The sequence below is a fragment of the Eptatretus burgeri genome, chromosome 1 (genome assembly GCF_056783735.1).
Source record: "Eptatretus burgeri isolate ZD-2024b chromosome 1, Ebu_testis_v1, whole genome shotgun sequence".
Taxonomy (NCBI): domain Eukaryota; kingdom Metazoa; phylum Chordata; class Myxini; order Myxiniformes; family Myxinidae; genus Eptatretus; species Eptatretus burgeri.
In genome coordinates this window covers 33710544-33731543 of record NC_140961.1, presented here as the reverse complement: position 1 = coordinate 33731543, position 21000 = coordinate 33710544, and the positions used below count along the sequence as shown (strand labels likewise).

At 46.4% G+C, this 21000-nt stretch overlaps 1 protein-coding gene across 2 annotated transcripts in view; it reads left to right on the top strand.

Annotated features, from left to right (window-relative positions):
- The window catches only part of LOC147034189 (interferon-induced GTP-binding protein Mx3-like), a 177086-nt gene that overhangs the window by 10307 nt on the left and 145779 nt on the right, over positions 1 to 21000 (top strand). For both annotated transcript variants that reach the window (XM_085878396.1, XM_085878379.1), the window contains exon 2: positions 13272 to 13410. In XM_085878396.1, coding sequence (XP_085734522.1) covers positions 13353 to 13410 — 58 coding nt within the window. In that variant the 5' untranslated portion in view covers positions 13272 to 13352. The remainder of the gene's footprint in view (positions 1 to 13271; positions 13411 to 21000) is intronic.

The following is a 21000-nucleotide window of genomic DNA, read 5'->3' as shown; positions in this document are numbered from 1 at the left end:
AACAACGCAACACCTACGTTGAGCTTCCTGATTGTGATCGCCCATGAAATAGATCTGAAGAAACTTCGGTTCTTCTCCGGGTTGTGGAAAAATGGCCCCGGCTCGATGATATATTTGCCCACAAACCTTGAACGTAGGGAAGTAGCCCGGAAACCTAACTTCTTCAGCTCCAAATGATGTCATTTTTTGACATATTTGCTGTTCAGCTATTAACGGCAAAACCTTGCAAGATCTCCACAACTCCTTATGCCATCCAGGTGTAAGAAGGATGGCCCACTTCGTGCGCTGCCAAAATCAACCCTTTTCTGTCAAAGAAGTTAAAAGGATGAGTGCATCTTGTCCAGTCTGCGCTGACCTCAAACCGAGATTCCATAAGGCCATCCCAAGTAATCTCATCAAAGCTACCTTGCCTTTCGAGAGGCTAAACATCGATTTTAAAGGACCCTTGCCATCAGTGGCAGACAATCGCTACATCTTAACTGTTGTTGATTAATTTTCAAGGTTTCCCTTTGCCTTTCCATGTGCTGACATGACTTCAGCAACCATCATAAAATGCCTCTGCCAACTATTTGCAATCTTTGGTATGCCTTCTTATATACACTCTGACTGAGGATTTTCCTTTATGTCCAAAGAATTCAAATGGTTTCTGCATGGACGCGGCATTGCCACCAATCAAACTACTGGCTTTAACCCACAAGGAAACGGACTGGTGGAAAGTTACAATGGTATCATCTGGAAAGCTGTGACCTTAAGGCCCAGTCACACCTTGACGTTTTAGCCAGCGATGGCAACGTATTAAAATTTATGTAAAACGCTGGCTTACGTTGAACTTTTGATGTTTTTTTTTAAAGATTCAGACGTATTCATAGCGACTTGGTCTTATGTATAACGCATTAGTAACAGACACGGAACGTTTCGTTGTGTTATAAATAACTTATACCAACGAATGCTGAACCTGTTGTCGGCCTACACAACCTATGCCCAACGATAGTCTAACTTAGGCATAGCGCGTTGCACGCATCGCCGACGATGTCGTGACGTAGCCTATTAAAAGGCTGACGCACAACGATTCGAATCATAACTGCCATAGAAATGGAAGTGTCAACATCGCAGTCACACCTTGGCGATCTTGCCAGCGTATGCCGACCTAAGAAAAATGTGTCTAAAATTTGGGGCACGTCAAATACGGTATGAGTAAGTTTGGTATACGTGAGTACAACGCTAAAGTATGCTATCATACGTCGTAGTAAGTAGAGTACGTCAAGAAATTTTAAACATGTTCAAAATTTTACGACGTACTCGGCGTATGACACACGTTCCGCATGCGATGGGGATAAGTTGTACACACGATATGCGGACGCTTACACACGTCCACAAAGGCTACTTATAAGCTACTCATAAGTCGAAACACGTCGCGGTAATGTCTTTTTTACGCGAAACTTATTTCTAACTTATGTTTGACGTGCTTTGAACCAATTCTTTACGTAGTCCCAACACACATTGACGTATGTAGACGTATTCCAATGACGTCTTCCGGTCGACAAAAATAAATAAATAAAGACATCTTTGCACCATTGTTCGAAGTTCTTCGCGGCTAATTTTTTATGGGGCTTTTTCAACAATGAGCTATGGCTTGTTTTTACGATTTAGGTCTATTCATAACGGGTTGGACAAATGCACAATGAACTAATAATGTGCATAGAGCGCTTCGATAACTTATAGATACGGTATACCAACGAATAATTATCATGTAGCCGGCGTTCACAAACTATGCCCAACGATAGCCTAACTTATCCATATCGTACGGCAGTTTATCTTTGCCGGTGACGTGGGGTTTGCTATTCATAGGCTGCCACTCAACGATTTAAATGGCTGCATCTCCACTATTGAAAGTAGACGCTTGCGCTCAACAATTGGATTTTTTTTTACACTCAACGACTTTTATCGGTACCACTCAGCTATTTTCATTGTTTACAATGAACGATTTAAATTGCTGTCACTCGCCTTTGTTTTTTGACGCTGGCGCTCAGAAATTTGAATCGTTTCTATTGAACGTGCTAAATCGCTCAAACTCCACTATTGAAAGTAGACGCTTGCGCTCAACAATTGGATTTTTTTACACTCAACGACTTTTAAACGGTACCACTCAACTATTTTCATTGTTTACAATGAACGATTTAAATTGCTGTCACTCGCCTTTGTTTTTTGACGCTGGGGTTTGGAAATTTGAAGCGTTTCTTCTGAACGTGTAAAAACGCTCAAACTCGACTATTTTAAATAGACGCTGCCGATGGACAATTGGAATCATAGCCAAGCTAGACATCGAAGTGTGAACATCCTCGTCATGCCGAAGAAAAGTTTGAAGAATGCTGCAAATAAGTGTCCTGGCCGTGGCCGTGGACGCTGACGCAAGGACGATCCATTATACCGACGTCTTTCAGCCTATGAGTAACTTAAAAGTAACGTCTGTCGACGTGTGGCAACGATCGCTTAACGTGCCAACAACACGTTAATCATAGGTTAGAAATAAGTTTCGGGTACGCTAAGCATTACCTCGGCATGTCTCAACTTATGATTAACTTACAAGTAGCATGTGTTGACGTCTGTCAACGATCGCAGACCGTGCATACAACTTGTGGCCAGCGTAGCGGAACGTGTGAGTCATACGCCGGCATACGTCGTGAAATTTCAAGCATGCAAAAATGTGAGGACAACCGAAAAGTACAATGTTTAAAGCCAGCGTACAACGACGTATGGCAGTGTTTTTCAGCGTGCTCTCAATGCTATCAAAACTTACCCATAACGTATTCAACGTGTGCCAGCGTTTTAGAAAAAAATTTCAAAAATCGGCATACGTTGGCTAAAACGTCAAGGTGTGACTGGGCCTTTTGCGCTTAAGTCGTGAGAACTGAAGACTGCGCAGTGGGAGGCTGTTCTCGCTGATACTCTGCATTCTGTTTGGTCGCTACTCTCCACATCCACTAATCCTAATGCCACTCCACATGAACGACTGTTTAGCTACCAGCAGAAATTCTATACCCACCTGGTTGGCTTCTCCTGGCGCTGTGCTGATGAAAAGACAAGTACGCCAGAGCAAGTATGATCCCTTGGTGGATGAAGTCTAACCCATTGATGCAAATCCGGAGTATGCCCACATCAGACTTTCTGATGGCCGGGAGACCACTGCATCACTGCGACATTTGGCACCTCCGGGTGATGTTCCACCTCCGGAACGTAATGGGTGATGCCCTACCTGTGGAGCAACAGCAGGCTGGTTTCGAAAATGGAGAGGTAACACTGAGAAATTCTCCAACGGCAGAGAAACAGACTTTCGCTGAGGAAACGAGTGCAACTGCACCCTTGTCATCAGTTAAACAGTCCCCATTGCGGCAATTTGAACGGATCAGATGCCCTCCTGAATATCTTGGGAGATATTTGGTTGAACTTTAGAGGTGGGGTGAATGTAATGAATCTTTAAAGTGTTGTTGTTGTTGTTGTTGTTGTTGTTGTTGTTGTTGTTGGAAGCTGTGAGGTCACGAGTCGTGCAACGTCACGCGTTACACATCGAGTGTGAAGCTGTGAGGAGATCTGGGCATTTCCCGTGTCTTCGTAATGTGATTAGGTGAGACGTGAGTTGATCTCGTTAAAGTAATGTATCGCCTTTACCATTTACTGCCTTATTACGATTGTTAATGTTTATACTTGTGTTTTGTTTATGCTTTCAGATATCACCTTGATTGAGTGAATTAAAGCCTCAACAGTGAAATTGGCTTGTTTCTATTCAACAAAAATCATGTCATTCTCGGGCTGCACTGGTGGCGATAAACCGGCGTTCTGTGTTATCGCTGCTGCATTTTCCAGAGACCGAGGGTGGGGGTTATTTTCCATCTCCCATTGCTTCCTCTTAACCCTCCATTGTGACTTCATGCAAGTCCTGGGTCAATTCCGTATCCATACTTACATCATCTACAGGGCCCACCGGGACATCCCCGTGTTGGTCCGCCATTGTCCGTCCCAATAAATTTAACTAAAATTTGGTCTCACTGCTCTGAATTTTGAGGTGCGTGAAGTGCACCACAGGTCCACGACCTGACACGAATTTATTGAACAAGGGGTTCGAAAAATCTCCCACTCCCGACACCAGTTGCTGCGGTGGGGGGGGGGGTACCGAGACTCCAGCTTGTCACTCAGGGGGATGAATCCCCGGATGTCCTCGGTAGAGCCGGACCTGGGGCCACCGCTCTCAATTAACGTTGTGGTACAGTGGGTTGTTTTAAAACCACAAACGCCACCCAGTCAACCACGAATTCCAGTGTCCGCCGTCTAATTATTCCGTTTAACTAGAGATCATGTGGTTACCTGCGCGCCCTCGGCAAAGCACCAATATTATGTGATTCGATTTGAATTGGGGCGGCCGAGCGTTTTAACCGCTGGTGCGTGCCGACAATTTTTTGGTCAAATCTGTGCTAATTACCTCCCAGTCTACCTCAGTTCAAACGAGAGGGGGAGCACTCGGGAGAGTGCAAAACCTCCGCCGCCAATACTGCTGGGTCACTCAAGTGAACCTTATATCTTATTCATTAAATATGATGTCAATAGTGCTGACAGAGTTATAGTTCTTTTCTCCAACATTTTTTTTTGGGGGGCGGGGGGGGGGTTGGAAATCACTTAAAACACGTAGAAATGCAAAAAAAAGAAATCGAAATTTTGTTGAAAAAAAAGTTGCAAATTTTTTTTTGGGGGGGGGGGGGGTGGAGGAGTTGGAAATCACTTAAAACATGTAGAAATGCAAAAAAAAAAAATTTCTCGAACAATTATTTTTGGGGGGGGCAGGGGGGGGAACCAAGTCCAAAATCTCATGGCATGATCCTTGGACCATACCTAACCCCCCCCCCACCAAGTTTCGTCGAAATCCGTTGAGTTTTTCCGTAATACTGTTCACAAACAAACAAACAAACAAACACAGAAAGGGGTGAAAACAGTAACCTCCGATCTTCGATGGCAGAGGTTAACAATGCGAGACCAATGAAGGAAAGGACAACACGGACAGGTTGGAAATAGACAAAGAATTTATTAATAATAAAATATGAAATAAAAAGAACCTTTTATTTGCTGAGGTAAATAAAGAATTTCAAAGATAAATCAATCAAAATGCCAGGAAAGAGACAAAGAGCAGAAGCTTAACGGGGTTGACTTACAGCTAAACACAGACAAGGGTACCCAACGGATCATTCAGGGGGAGGGGAGGGGGAGAAAATAGTCTCGCTCACCAGAAAGTCGTCCGTGAAGCAAAAACGTTCTGAAATGCGTGCGTGTCACGTCCGTCGCCAGCACCCGGCTTTGTCGTACAGCCTCTCGCGGGGCAGCCTTGAACGCCAGTCCACATGCTCGCTTGCCGAAGCTCTGGGCGGATCGAACCGTCTCACTGTTGGTGCTGGCCAGACACCCACACGCGCGCTTCCTTCTCCTCTTTTGCACGCCAATGCCCGCTTCTTGCTGGCTTCTCTCTCGTACCTCTTTCGTTCACGCTTTTTTATGATCTCAGAACGTATCTCTCTCTCTTCAGAACGTATCGCTTTCGCTTTTTCCCCACTCTCAAAACGTATCTCCTCACAGAACGTCTCGCTTCAGAACGTCCCTCTTTCGCCTTTTCCTCTCCCGAACGTCTCTCTCTACAGAATGCCTCTCCTCACAAAACGTCTTTATATATCTTCGGGGCGTCTCCATGGGGTACCCTCCGTCCCAAGCTCACCCCACCCCACTGGGGCACGGTTACCATGACGACTCGTGCACTCTCAAAAAAGGCGAGCGTCAGAGCTCGCGAAAGAATGTTGCTGAGGAAAAATGAGGGCGGGCTTCAGAGCTCGTGAAAGAAATGTGTATGAACGTGTCTGTTGTAAAGAAGAAAAAAAAGCTTCTCATACGGGAGGGGATCTATCGTTTACCCTTCTCAACGCATCACATTTAAGAACCCATTAGACATGGGGATGGGGCTAATCTGAACATGCATTTAAGAAAATAACTGTCTGAGGACCTTGATGTGTGGATGCATTCATCAGACCAGATTCTAAAATCCATAACAATATATATATATATATATATGTATATATATATATATATATATATATGTATATATATATGTATATGTATATATATATGTATATGTGTATATATATATATATATATATATATGTATATATATATATTGTTGTGGTTTTCCAACGCTTTCGGCGTGCGGACGACCGTTCTAGCCAAATCGCGGTCGTACGTCCACCAAAGGCCACAATCCAGTCGTGACCTTCCGGATCAACGCCGAAATCCAGTCACGGATGCCTTAACGCATCATAAACTAGCCAATTATTCTGTTCATGTACTACAGGGTCGATCGCCGAATTATCAATGTACCTAATTATTCGCGCGGACAGAAATACCGGGTGTTTATACCTCAACGGGACCTGCACGAAAACGAGCCGCTTAAGCGGCTCGTTCCGTATGCGAAGCCGAGCGGTTATAAATCGCCAAATCCTGTCGGACCAAATGATCACTTTTATCAGCCTTTAAAGCCAGTTAATATCCCGAGCGCACCATGGCAGTCAATACAGGAAAGGACGCGACGAGCAGGTTCAAGTTCAACAATGGGGGATTTATTTTCACACGTAATGCAATGAATGGGGGGATGGGGAAAAAGACACGAGCAAAAAGCCTACAGCCGAGTTCTATCGGAATGCAAGTATATACAGGCATTTAACAACAATTCTACTTAAAGACAAGGCGCCACAGACTTTCATACAAAAACCCAAGAAAGAAAAGACACGGGCTCGTAAGCCTTTAATATTCCTCAGAGCCGGGATGACCGAAAAGCTCCGAGAGGCCGGGCAGGTTACCTCGCCGCCCTGGTGGTGACTTGATGGTTTTTGTGATCGGCGACCCCTGCCGTCTCTGTTCGGTCCGGTGCATCACGAACGCGCCAGTCGCTTGCGCAGCTTGATGGGCAGCTTGTATGGCTGCTTGGTCGGCCTTGGTGGCCCGGCGTCGTCGCGGCCCCTTCTTACGAGCCTGGCCGGTGACGCTTCGGAGGAACGAACGGGTCCTTTGCTCTTTCAGAGATGATGCTCCTCTCGACCCCGTTCACTCCTCGGCGTCGCCCGACCGTATCAGGGCTGTCTGCCCGGACCCCCACGCTCTGATGCTGCCGCTCGCTCCGACGACTCCAGGCTCCACCGGTGAACGACCCGTCGAACAACCACCTCGGCTCATCAGCTTCACCACCAACCAACTGCCCAACGACTCAACTGCTCTGTCAGCGTCCTAACGCGGATTTTTATAGCCCCGAGGGGAGAAGCCGCCGAAGGTTTCGCCACCAATCATTGGCGCCTTCCCCCTTTCACCTTTGAATCTTCACCCCTGGCTGGCCCTGCCCCTCTCACTTCTGATTGGCCAGCTCCTTCTGAGGGTAAGGCCATTCTGATCCGATTTTGCTGTGAAAGCGGCTGATCACACGCGGACGTGGTTGAAATCGCCCTGCCTGCCGTGGCACGAGTTCACACCGACGGCACTTTGCCGCTGTCGAGGATGTTATGGTGTTTATCGAGGAGTCAATGTGTTGTGGAGATGACATGGTTGTTGAGTTGTTGAGGAGATGTTGTTTGTGGAAATGCCGTGGTTGTTGAGTTGTTGTTGAGGAGATGTGTTTGTTTAAAATAAAAGATAGAGAAAGAATAACGGCTAACTCAAAGATGCACAGCCCGGCACACGAACCTCCTCCTCCAGGAACGAGGGGAGGGAATATGCCCCCTTGACGCGGATCGCGACGAGGTGGGTCCGATCGTGCCGAACGAAGTTGAGGGGGTGTGTGGTGTGAACGGGTGCACACGCAGCTTGGGGGGGTATAGAGGCCCCGGGACCCCTTGTGGAAGCCCGATTTCACCAAAGTAATTGTCCCGGAGTGTGTGGTGAAATGCGTGTTGAAACGTGCGTATAGTGTGAGTGAAAAGGCGTGTATGGGAGAAGCACCGTGTGTGAGAGGAACCGCGTGTGTGAGGGCACTGTATGAAACGGAAATGGCGGTTGGTTTGCAGGAAACCGCAACCACGTGTCCGAATGTCATAGCGAGGTGGGTAAGCGTCATGGCACGCGAGAGTGCGTGCGTGGAATTGCGATGAAGACGGCGCCAGAGAATTGACAAGGGCTGTGTAGCGGCCGTTGCTGTTTTGGTAACCGCGCCGGATTCGCACAGCAGCGCGCGCGAGGTCCGCACTGTGCTTCGCACGAGACCGCCACGTGCGCGCCTACGCAAGTGAAATCCGGTCCGGAAAACGTCCGCGGTGGATACAAGCCAACCCCGCGGACGGACAGAAGTTAGGCTGGAAATTGTTGAATTCGGACCGGATGGGTTTTCCAGGCGAGCATGTGTGTAGAGCTCCGTGTGGCCTGCGCAGCACGTTTTGTTCACAGAGCGCGCGAAGCAGTTTCCCCGATACGTTATGCGTGCCCTGGCTTGCGCGAGAAATCGCGCGGGTTCGGGGTGCGAGTGACGTCATCGGGGATTCTGCGGCGTGGGTTACGGGCGAGTAGAGCACACAGGTTCGTGTGGGAAACCCCTCGAAATGCGAGGCTTGTAACTCCAAAACCTCTACATGGGAAAAGTTGAAAATTGGCACATGTCAAGTACTCCACATGGGAATGTGATTTTTTTTTTTAATTTTTATGATGTCATAATTGCAAAGGTAGAATGCTATGTCCGATCAGTATGAATATTTTTTAGGGTCTACTGCGGATAAATTGGTCAAGAGAAAAAAATTTATGACGTCATCGGTGATGTGGTTTGGCAGCCATATATTGTTAAAAAAATAAAAACCTTCGAAAATCTTCTCTGAAATAGCTGAACAGATCGATGAGAAATGTCACACATGTCTTCCCAAACCCTTGGGGATATTGGAGTGTTCATGAATTATTGATAGGTCACATGGTTTGGCAGCCATATTGAATTGAAGGAAAAATTTTTTTTAATGCTCTCTCTTGAACCACTGCATCAATCGATGTGAACCTTCGAAATTATCATCCAGTCGTGATGGGGAACAAACCTGATCCGATACATGGTGTGGCAACCAGAATAATTGAATTTTTTGAATCTGCATTCTTTTTTATATCGTCATAAACAGAGACATTTGTAGGACATTACCGTAAAGCAGACTAAGAAGAAAATCACACAGCTTTTCATTGTGCTCTCGTCAGGTGAAATTTGCACAAAGTGAACGAGGTAAGGAAGAAGAACACTCTAATAGACACCTATCAACAAAGTCAATTCTGATTTTATGTTCTCTACTGATACGTCATCACCTCCCACCAGTTTAGGTGGGAGGAGCCTGTTCAGTGTTCAGCCATCCAATTGTTCTGTTCAGTGAGTGAAACATTTTGGTTCTATCATTCGTGATTCTTCTAAGTATTGTTGCGAATTCGTGCCCGCTGGCGTGCGATCGGCCACGTAACTCGAATGGCGGCCGCCTCACCCACCGAAACGGACAATTCAGTCGTGACCCTCTTGGAACAACGCCGGGAGCTAGTCACGGTTGGGGGTTTAACCTCACCACAATCGTGCCAATTGCCCACCCACGCAGGATAGGGTTGCTCGCCAAATTCGACCTACCTAAGTACCTGCGCGAGTGGTTGACCGGGCGATCGTACCACGCCACAGGCCGACTCCGGACACGAACCGCTTAAGCGGTTCGTTCCGTATTACAGGGATAACCGAGTGGAGTTATCGTCAGCCTTAACGGTTCCGATTAATTACCGGGCATTTTAAACCCACGACGAACCCCTTTCGTGATGCAAGATGGAGGTTCAATAAAAGGAAAAGACGAAGCGAAGCGGGAAAACGGTTCAACAAGCAGCACTTTATTCACACACACAGACACAAAGCAAGCACGTATATACAGCCATACAGTTTTCGTGCAAAGGAAACAAAAGCAAGAACGACGCAGAGTTAATACCGAATAAGACTTGCACATGGCAACACTTACACAGTTCTACTTTACGGACTGGCGCCACCCACAGACATTTACACAAAACCCCAAAAGAAAAGGAAGTCGCGACTTCCCTGGGCACGTTGAGTCCTTCTCCCACGCGTAGCTCGCGTCATCCGCCCGACAGCTCGGACGGGGCTCTTGGGGGAACGGACGGTGCTCGTTCGGCGCTACTTCCCACGCTCGTGCACGGGGTCCCAGGGCCCGCGCGAGGATCGCCGAACAGGGCAGGAACCACGAGCTCGTGACCCGAACCAGAAGGCTCACTTCGAACTCCACACAACTCCGAACCAACCGAGCAACCAACCAAGAAACCCCCGAACCAACTCATTCGTCCCTTTTGTAGGGGCCGGCTCCACCCATTCACCCCGCCCCGTTTTCGGCTCCACCCTCCTACGAGAAGGTTCCCAAAAAGGGGCGTTCCCTCACCCCGACTGCCTCACGCTGTTCATCCACCAATAGGTGGCGAGCTGCCCTTCCCCCCTTCCTTCACACCAAGCGCGGGGAAAAATGGCGGGAAAAGCCCACGAGTATCGTTGGTGGTTTTTGTTCTTCCGCGGAGATCGTGACCACACGATGCTTATTGAATGTTGAGTGGCGACGATGTGGTAGCGTAGGTGGTGGAGGTGGCGTGGTTGTAGTGTGGTTGGTGCTGTGGTGGGGATGGCGTGGTTGTTGAGATGCTGTTTGTTTGAAATAAAAGATAGAACAGAAAAATGGCTAACTCAAAGTGTCGCAGCCTGGATGGATCACATAAATTCCCTCTATACAATGGGTGTGGGCTAACTACACATGGACTTATCGATATACAGTATCTCACCTGAGGACTCTTTATTGTGTAATGTGAATTTCCACAATCGTAACAGCATGTTTGCAATTTGTCAGACTATACCCTATCTGACACCGAGAAGTTTGTTCTCACCCATGGTTTTGGCTTACAATTGGAGAGCTGAACACTGAACAGGCTCCTTCCACCTCGACAGGTGGGATGTGATGACGCATCAGTGGAGAACATCCAATCAGATGGATGTCCCTAACCCCTACTCTCCAAAAAACCAAGCCAATACCAAACCCCCTACTCCCTGAAATGCACAATGGTAGGTCCATAAATAAGCTTGGCAGGGAGCTCCTCCTTCAGACTCCCAATTTACGTATTTATCTTTCTTTTCCTCTTCCTCGTACTCTGTAGCCACTGATAACACAACAAGCCGGTAGGCGACGAGGGATTCGCAAGGATCGAAAGGCTGGATACGATGCTTTTCATTCTGACCGATCCACCGACGAAGATTCATTGCCAAGACGTATTGGTTCACATACAATTGTTCCTCTGCCTGGCAAGATTTTTCCAAATTGCGTATTTTGCCAACTGGCACTCCTCATAAAAAAATGACGGTAAATAGACACCCTATTTTTGAAGGACTACCATTTGAAAAATAATCGGTTTGCTGGTTTGCGCTGTGGAGCCTCGCGTTGCACACACACACACACACACACACACACACACACACACACACACACACACACGGACGGAAAACCCGATAAACTTCTCTCAATGCTCTTGTTTGACTACACCTCCTGAGCCACACAATATTTTTCATAAGCCACGCCCACTTTCCTACGCCCTTCCCACTTTTCATCAACCACGTCCACTTTCCTAAGCTCCGCCCACTTTCCTAAGCCCCTCATAAAAATGACGGTAAATAGACACCCGATTTTTGAAGGACTACCATTTGAAAAATAAAACCTCAATCAAAAATCAGCTCAAGTAAAATTTTCTAAATATCTCGAAGTGTTTAATTCCGAAGTCTCATTTCTCTACATTCAAAACGGAAGGACAAGTATTGAAAATACTGTACGCGGTTTTTCGGCCGCTGCACAGCAACGGGTGGTTGTTCGGCAACGAAATTCAAACGCTCACATTCCCAGCACATATTGCACATGTTGGCAAAGTTTCATCGAAATCGGTTCGCTGGTTCGTGCTGTGGAGCCTCGCGTTGCAGACACACACGCGCGCACACACACACACACACACACACACACACACACACACACACACACACACACACACACACACACACACACACACACACACACACACACACAAACGCACAAACGCACACACGGAAAACCTGACAATAAGGGATATCTAGCATATATAGCGAATCCAATAAATTTGTTTAGGGAAGTTCACAGAAGAGAATCGAGTAAAACTGAAAACTATGGCTCAGATGTAGTGTTTGCTCGAGTACCACAATAGCATTGATTACATGGAGACTACCATGTTGTTAAGTGGTGCCGAGCGCTCTGTTCCGTTGGAGTGCTTGCTTGAGTGCTATTAATCAAGCAAGCTGTTTGGCAAGTGATATATAATCAAGCTGTTTGCTCATGCAACACACAACTGGTCATGCAAAACAAAATTGAAATGAAGAGTATAGGAAGGGTGGTGTGTGCGCTGAGTGAAGATGTGCGCCTTGACACGCACACGTATGGCTCAAATTCTTACACATTGTCACCTTCCATCACACGCTTGGTGTTGGCTCTGTGGTTAGGATGGCTGGCTTTGGATCTCAGGGTCCTGAGTTCAAGCCCTGTTGCCACTGAATTAATACCAGGTGGGGTTGACTCAGCCTGTCATCGTTTTGAGTTTGGTGAAATGAGTACCATTGTACTGGTAGAAGGGCACAGCATCAGCGGCATAGTCACGCCCCAACAAAGTGATAGCTACCTGGCAGTCAAGAAAGGAATGAAAGAATGAGGGAGAGAATGAATGAGGATGTAATGATGGAGATGTAACTGTGAGGAGCCTCATCAGTGTTGTCAAAACAAAGATGTGAATGTGTCAAGGAAAGTCCTAAATCCTTCACAGGCGAACCATCATGGCATTTGCGAATATTTGATGTTAATTAAAAAGTAAATTGTTCACGAGCAAATTTAGCCTGATAGAAACCACCATGTCCCACATTTATACCTACCAAGCATTTGTGAGGGATGACCAAATAAATTTATTTGATTCTATATTGAGAAAAATGCATGATAGCACGCTCCAGCAGAAGTCGGCTACACCACAGTATATGTGCCTCCTGGCCCAAACCATCAGTCACTGTAAACTTGGACAAGATATAATGACGTGCAAGGTGTGGTCGATGTTTTATATGCTGACATGAATGAATAGAAGTTGTCATTGTGTAGTATGCAAATAATGTGAAACAAGGAAGTGATTTGTTCATTTCTCGGAACAAATGCCGGTAGTTTGAAGACCACGTGACTGTCATCCAGCCCAATGGTATTTCCTCATCGCAATCTCCGTAAGCTTCCCAGTTCGGACACAGCATGGCCAAATGCAAGGTCGACGTCAAACTTTCTGAAATGAGTGGAGAGCGTGTGCACAGTAAGTAAATCATTGTAAATCAAAATAATGGCAAAACGTGATGATTGTGTTTGATTCGGTTTGCTCGCCTGTAATTGTTACATCGATTGGCTAACACTACTTACAGGTACTTTAACTGGGTAAGGTTTTTGGCCCAAGTCTTCTGACGTTCACCTGAATGGTGATTTGGACAAGACTTTGTAATTTGTTCAGGGTGCCTGCGATAACTCGCCCACTCTTTGTGAAAGATGACATGGGATCTTTAACGTACCATAGATTGTTTATAGTAGGGCTACTTTAAACAATGGTGAAACTTTGGAATTTTTTTCAATTTACTTGCTTTAAGAAGGTATTTTATAATTATAATGATGTTTTATAGTATAGGTATTGATGATACTTATTTTTACTGTGAATTATTTTCATTTATTTTTGCGTTAGTTCCGTAGTGAATTTCAAAATAGCAGCCTGAAATTGGCAGAATGTTTGTTGTGCAAACTTCGACTTGCTCAAAGGTATGTGTATTGGCCTGAGATCCCTTAGTGTAACCACACTTTACCTTAATTGTTTGTGACGATCTGTACAACACTAACCTACTCCTGTAGTTTATTATTTTGTGACAGCATAAGGTTGAATATTTTTCGGAAACATTGAACATATTTTGGGGTAACTTTGAGAAATGTTCAATACTGCCCCATAATACAGTACATTTTTGTTTGCATATAAATGAATGATTTGAAACTTGTTTAAAGTATGAAAAAAGGCGATACAATCAAACTGAATGAATATATATTTTAGGTGAAAATAATTTGCCCAGAAAGATTGTTTGATCGTACAAATGTACCCAAGCTAGGCATGCAAGCAACTCTGAAGACCAGATAATACAAGCCTTGGGGCAGTAAATCCAGTGATCTCAGCATGAGCAAAGCGAGTATAAAATGTAACATCTCATTGGCGATGTTGTCACACAAAATTAATGCGAAACACTACAGCAAACCGGGTCGTCCAACAGCTCTTGGTGAGCAGGAGGAAGCGGTACTTGTGGAACACTTTAAGTTACTTCAGCATGGGGGTTTCCGTTTGACATGACCGACTTACTATGCTTGTTCATTCATGCTTATCAAAAGCTGGTTGAACTGTGTGTGCTACAGTTCTCCAATAATTTCTCCAGGCAATGCAGATGCAATAATTTGTTCAGTCATAGTCAAAAGGATTAGTGTTTGATCAAGTGTGGGTGGTCAATAAACTTTAAATAAATAAATAAATTAATATTCAAAGCAGTAGGGTAAGAATACTGATTCTGGCTCACTTTTCCCCATGTAAATGAATGGGGGATTTTCAGCGATGAATTTTTTCTTTTTTTTTCCCTAAAAAATAAATCCCCTTTTTAGCCCAAGGTATATTTATTTGTCTCCCCTTTTAACCTAGGGGCTCTCTATTCAAATAACCTTTGCAACAAGATAAAGATTTGTTCAAGTATTAAAGTCGTAATGTGATTTGTTAAAGGTGATTCTAAAGAAATATCTGAAACGTCGAAGCCTCGGGACACTCTTTATCAAATAACCGATGCATATTGTTTAGCTCACTCATTGAACCTATAAACATTTGTTCATTCTCAAATTCCTTCAATAGTTTAATTTTCTTTGCACAATAATCCCCATCTAAAATATTGAAAAACAAAACATTTGAATCTTTATATTTTTTAAGATACCCCTTTTGTGCCATTACGAAATGATAAACTTCTCTTAATGATCTCATCTGGCCACCGCCTGAGTTGCAAATCATTTTTGTGCATAAACCACGCCATAAAAAAGTTTTGTTTCAAATGTTTTCAGTTCGTGCCATGAAAATGAGGAAGTGTTTTTTTGACACGGTCGTGCTGTGAAAATGAGGAAGTGTTTTTGGACAGTCATGCTGTGAAAAAATAGGAACTATTCTGTGAGACAAGGCCTCGTGTTTATATTTTATCTCAGAACACGAACAGGCTTTTAAACGTTGTGGTACAGTGGGTTGTTTTAAAACCACGAACGCCACCCAGTCAACCACGAATTCCAGTGTCTGCCGTCTAATTATTCCGTTTAACTAGAGACCATGTGGTTACCTGCGCGCCCTCGGCAAAGCGTTTTAACGCTTTGATTTAACCTTAGATTTGAAATGGGGCGGCCGAGCGTTTTAACCGCTGGTGCGTGCCGACAATTTTTTGGTCAAATCTGTGCTAATTACCTCCCAGTCTATCTCAGTTCAAACTGGAGGGGGAGCACTCAGGAGAGTGCAAAACCTCCACCGCCAATACTGCTGGGTCACTCAACTGCTGGGTCAATACTGAACCTTATATCTTATTCATTAAATATGATGTCAACAGTGCTGACAGTTATAGTTCTTTTCTCCAACATTATTTTTGTGGGGGGGGGGGGGAGTTGGAAGTCACTTAAAACATGTAGAAATGCAAAAAAAGAAATCGAAATTTTGTTGAAAAAATAAGTTGAAAATTTTTTTTCTCTAACAATTTTTTTTTGGGGGGGGGGGATTATAAATCACTTAAAACATGTAGAAATGCAAAAAAAAAAATTTTTTTTTCTAAATTTTGGGGGGGGGCTGGGGGTTGGAAATCACTTAAAACATGTAGAAATGCAAAAAAAAAAATTTTTTCTCTTACAATTTTTTTTTTTGGGGGGGGGGGAAACTAAGTCCAAAATCTAATAGCATGATCCTTGGACCATACCCCACCCCCCACCAAGTTTCGTCGAAATCCATCGAGGAGTTTTTCCTTAATACTGTTCACAAACAAACAGAAAGGGGTGAAAACGGTAACCTCCGATCTTCGATGGCGGAGGTTAACAATGCCAGACCAATGAAAGAAAGGACAAACACGCACAGGTTGGAAATCGACAAATAATTTATTCATGATAAAATAAATAAATAAAAAGAACCTTTTATTTGCTGAGGTAAATAAAGAATTTCAAAGAAAAATCAATCAAAATGCCAGGAAAGAGACAAAGAGCAGAAGCTTAACGGGGTTGACTTACAGCTAAACACAGACAAGGGTACCCAACGGATCATTCAGGTGGGGGGGGGGGGGGGGAGAAAATCGTCTCGCTCACCAGAAAGTCGTCCGTGAAGCAAAAACGTTCTGAAATGCATGCGTGCGTGTCACGTCCGTCGCCAGCACCCGGCTTTGTCGTACAGCCTCTCGCGGGGCAGCCTTGAACGCCAGTCCACACGCTCACTTGCTGAAGCTCTGGGCAGGACGAACCGTCTCGCTCTTGGTGCTGGCCAGACCCCCACACGCGCGCTTCCTTCTCCTCTTTTGCACGCCAATGCCCGCTTCTTGCTGGCTTCTCTCTCGTACCTCTTTCGTTCACGTTTTTTTATTATCTCAGAACGTATCTCTTTCTTCTTCAGAACGTATCTCTCTCTCTTCAGAACGTATCGCTTTCGCTTTTTCCCCACTCTCAAAACGTATCTCCTCACAAAACGTCTCGCTTCAGAACGTCCCTCTTTCGCCTTTTCCTCTCCCGAACGTCTCTCTCTATAGAATGCCTCTCCTCACAAAACGTCTTTTTATTTCTTTGGGGCGTCTCCACGGGGTACCGTCCATCCCAAGCTCACCCCACCCCACTGGGGCACGGTTACCATGACGACTCGTGCACTCTCAAAAAAGGCGAGCGTCAGAGCTCGCGAAAGAATGTTGCTGAGGAAAAATGAGGGCGGGCTTCAGAGCTCGTGAAAGAAATGTGTATGAACGTGTCTGTCATAAAGAAAAAAAAAAGCTTCTCATAAGGGAGGGGATCGATCGTTTACCCTTCTCAACGCATCACATTTAAGAACCCATTAGACATGGGGATGGGGCTAATCTAAACATGCATTTAAGAAAATAACTGTCTGAGGACCTTGATGTGTGGATGCATTCATCAGACCGGATTCTAAAATCCATAATATATATATATTTTTTATATATATATATATATATATATATATATATATATATATATATATATATATATATATATATATATATATATATATATATATATATATTGTTGTGGTTGACGAAATTCGCAAACCACCATTCAGGTCCCGTAGGTGAGATATCTCCGTAAGTATATGTGTAGTTAGCCCAAACCCGTTGTTTAGAGGGAATAAATGTTATTCATTCGGGCTGCGACCCTTTTAGATAGCCGTTTTTCTTTTACTATCTTTATTTTGGACCAGCCGCCATTACTACCACCACAACCACCACCAACCACGTCTCAACAGCCATCACACAACAACCACCAACCGCAACGCCGCTTCACAACAACAACAACGCCAACAGCCACGACCCTTACCGTCACATCTCGCTCTCGCAACCATCGCATCACCGCCATTCCCGCGCCACTTGTGGGCACCGATCCTGGACTCGTACAGGGCGCGCACCGAGCAGCGGGTGCAAAAACACCAGCCTTTCCGAGAAATCGGATCAAGAATGATTCACGCCCACTTCTGTTCCGTCCTATCAGCGAGCGTGGGGCGATTTGGCCCCGCCTCCAGGCGCGTCGGAGTATAATCGCTATATGCAGATTCGCGGATCAAGAATGATTCACGCCCACTTTTCCTCTGTCCAATGGGGAGCGTGGCTCCGCCCCTGAGCCATTCCTGATCCAAAAATCTGCATATGGTTTCTCCTGTCGCACTATAAAGCGCCGAGCGCGGAGCAAATCGAGTCAGTCAGGCAGTTGGACGGAGTTGAGAAGAGGGGAGTGTTGGAGAGTTGTGGCGGCGGCGGAGGCAGTCGGGAGGAAAGAGTTAAGCAGTTGGACGGAGTTGAGAAGAGTGGAGAGTGGGAGAGTTGGAGAGTTGTGGCGGCAGCGGAGGCAGTCGGGAAGAGTTGAGAGTTGAGAAGAGGAAGGAGTTGGAGAGTTGTGGCGGCGGCGAAACCAGTCGAGAGAGTGTCTGTCGGGGTCCGGAGAGGCTGGAGAAGCCAAGCAGCTTTGTGGAGGTCGGCGCTCGTGTCAGAGTCGGGGAGCTGCGGAGAGGGGAGGCCGGTAACGCGATCGAGGTCGCAGTGGAGTCGCTCGTCGCGGGACCCAAGCCATCCAGATATCCTCTTTCCCCCGAGCATCAACAACCCCTCCCTGTTTCCCCCCGCGCTGAGATAGTGTGAGAAGGGGGCCCCGTTCCCACCCCATTCCAGGCAGTGCCAGCGAGGCCCGCGGAATCGGGGCGCCGCCGCCATTTTGCGGCTCATCACCAGACGGGTAGGCTCGACGCGGTCTCGGCCCCAGACCACGTCTGCCCCCTTGTAGTTGAGGGTGGCCTCTTCCTTTTTCTTTTGCTTTGAGTATATGTGTTGTCGGCGCCGTCTGTGATGTAAAACTGTGTAAGTGTTGCCGTGTGCTCAGTAGTCGGTAGTAGATCTGCATTGTGTTTCTTTTGTTGCAATTGCTTTTGGTGCATAATTGTTGTGTTTCTTCTACTTTTACATTTGCTTTTGGTGCATAATTGTATATGTGTGCTTTCCGTTTGCCGCGGAATAAATGTGCTTTATGTTGAACTGTTTTTCCCGTTTCGCTTCGTCTTTTCTTTTATTGAATCTCCATCTTACTTCACGTAAAGGGTTGGTCGTGGGCTAAATACGCCCAATAATTAATCGAACCGTCGAGGTTGACGATAACACCGCTCGGTTATCCCGATAGTACGGAACGGGTCGCTTAAAGTGGCCCGTGTCCGAAGTCGACCTGCGGCGAGGTGCGATCGCCCGGTCTTCCCTCCGTGTGGGTACTTAGGTAGGTCGAATTTGGCGAGCAACCCTATCCCACGCGGGGGGCCGATTGGCACGATTGTGGTGAGGCCGAAAGGCCCACCCGTGACTAGTTCCCGGCGTTAGTCCGAGAGGGTCACGACGGGATTGTCCGTCCGGTGGGCGACGTGCCGCGATTCGAGTTACGTGGCCGCTCGCACGCCGGCGGGCGCGAATCCGCAACAATATGTATATATATATATATATATATATATATATATATATATATATATATATATGAATATACAGAGATGTATGTATATATATTGTTGTGGTTTTCCACCGCTTTCGGCGTGCGGACGACCGTTCTAGCCAAATCGCGGTCGTACGTCCACCAAAGGCCGCAATCCAGTCGTGACTTTTCGGATCAACGCCGAAATCCAGTCACGGATGCCTTAACGCATCATAAACTAGCCAATTATTCTGTTCACGTGCTACAGGGTCGATCGCCGAATTATCAATGTACCTAATTATTCGCGCGGACAGAAATACCGGGAGTTTATACCTCAACGGGACCTGCACGGAAACGAGCCGCTTAAGCGGCTCGTTCCGTATGCGAAGCCGAGCGGTTATAAATCGCCAAATCCTGTCAGACCAAATGATCACTTTTATCAGCCTTTAAAGCCAGTTAATATCCCGAGCGCACCATGGCAGTCAATACAGGAAAGGACACAACGAGCAGGTTCAAGTTCAACAACGGGGGATTTATTTTCACACGTAATGCAATGAATGGGGGGATGGGGAAAAAGACACGAGCAAAAAGCCTACAGCCGAGTTCTATCGGAATGCAAGTATATACAGGCATTTAACAACAATTCTACTTAAAGACAAGGCGCCACAGACTTTCATACAAAAACCCAAGAAAGAAAAGACACGGGCTCGTAAGCCTTTAATATTCCTCAGAGCCGGGATGACAGAAAAGCTCCGAGAGGCCGGGCAGGTTACCTCGCCGCCCTGGTGGTGACTTGATGGTTTTCGTGATCGGCGACCCCTGCTGTCTCTGTTCGGTCCGGTGCGTCGCGAACGCACCAGTCGCTTGGGCAGCTTGATGGGCAGCTTGTATGGCTGCTTGGTCGGCCTCGGTGGCCCGGCGTCGTCGCGGCCCCTTCTTACGAGCCTGGCCGGTGACGCTTTGGAGGAATGAACGGGTCCTTTGCTCTTTCAGAGATGATGCTCCTCTCGACCCCGTTCACTCCTCGGCGTCGCCCGACCGTATCAGGGCTGTCTGCCCGGACCCCCACGCTCTGATGCTGCCGCTCGCTCCGACGACTCCAGGCTCCACCGGTGAACGACCCGTCGAACAACCACCTCCGCTCGTCAGCTTCACCACCAACCAACTGCCCAACGACTCAACTGCTCTGTCAGAGTCCTAACGCGGATTTTTATAGCCCCGAGGGGAGAAGCCGCCGAAGGTTTCGCTACCCGTCATTGGCGCCTTCCCCCTTTCACCTTTGTAACTTCACCCCTGGCTGGCCCTGCCCCTCTCACTTCTGATTGGCCAGCTCCTTCTGAGGGTAAGGCCATTCTGATCCGATTTTGCTGTGAAAGCGGCTGATCACACGCGGACGTGGTTGAAATCGCCCTGCCTGTCGTGGCACGAGTTCACACCGACGGCACTTTGCCGCTGTCGAGGATGTTATGGTGTTTATCGAGGAGTCAATGTGTTGTGGAGATGACATGGTTGTTGAGTTGTTGAGGAGATGTTGTTTGTGGAAATGCCGTGGTTGTTGAGTTGTTGTTGAGGAGATGTGTTTGTTTAAAATAAAAGATAGAGAAAGAATAACGGCTAACTCAAAGATGCACAGCCCGGCACACGAACCTCCTCCTCCAGGAAC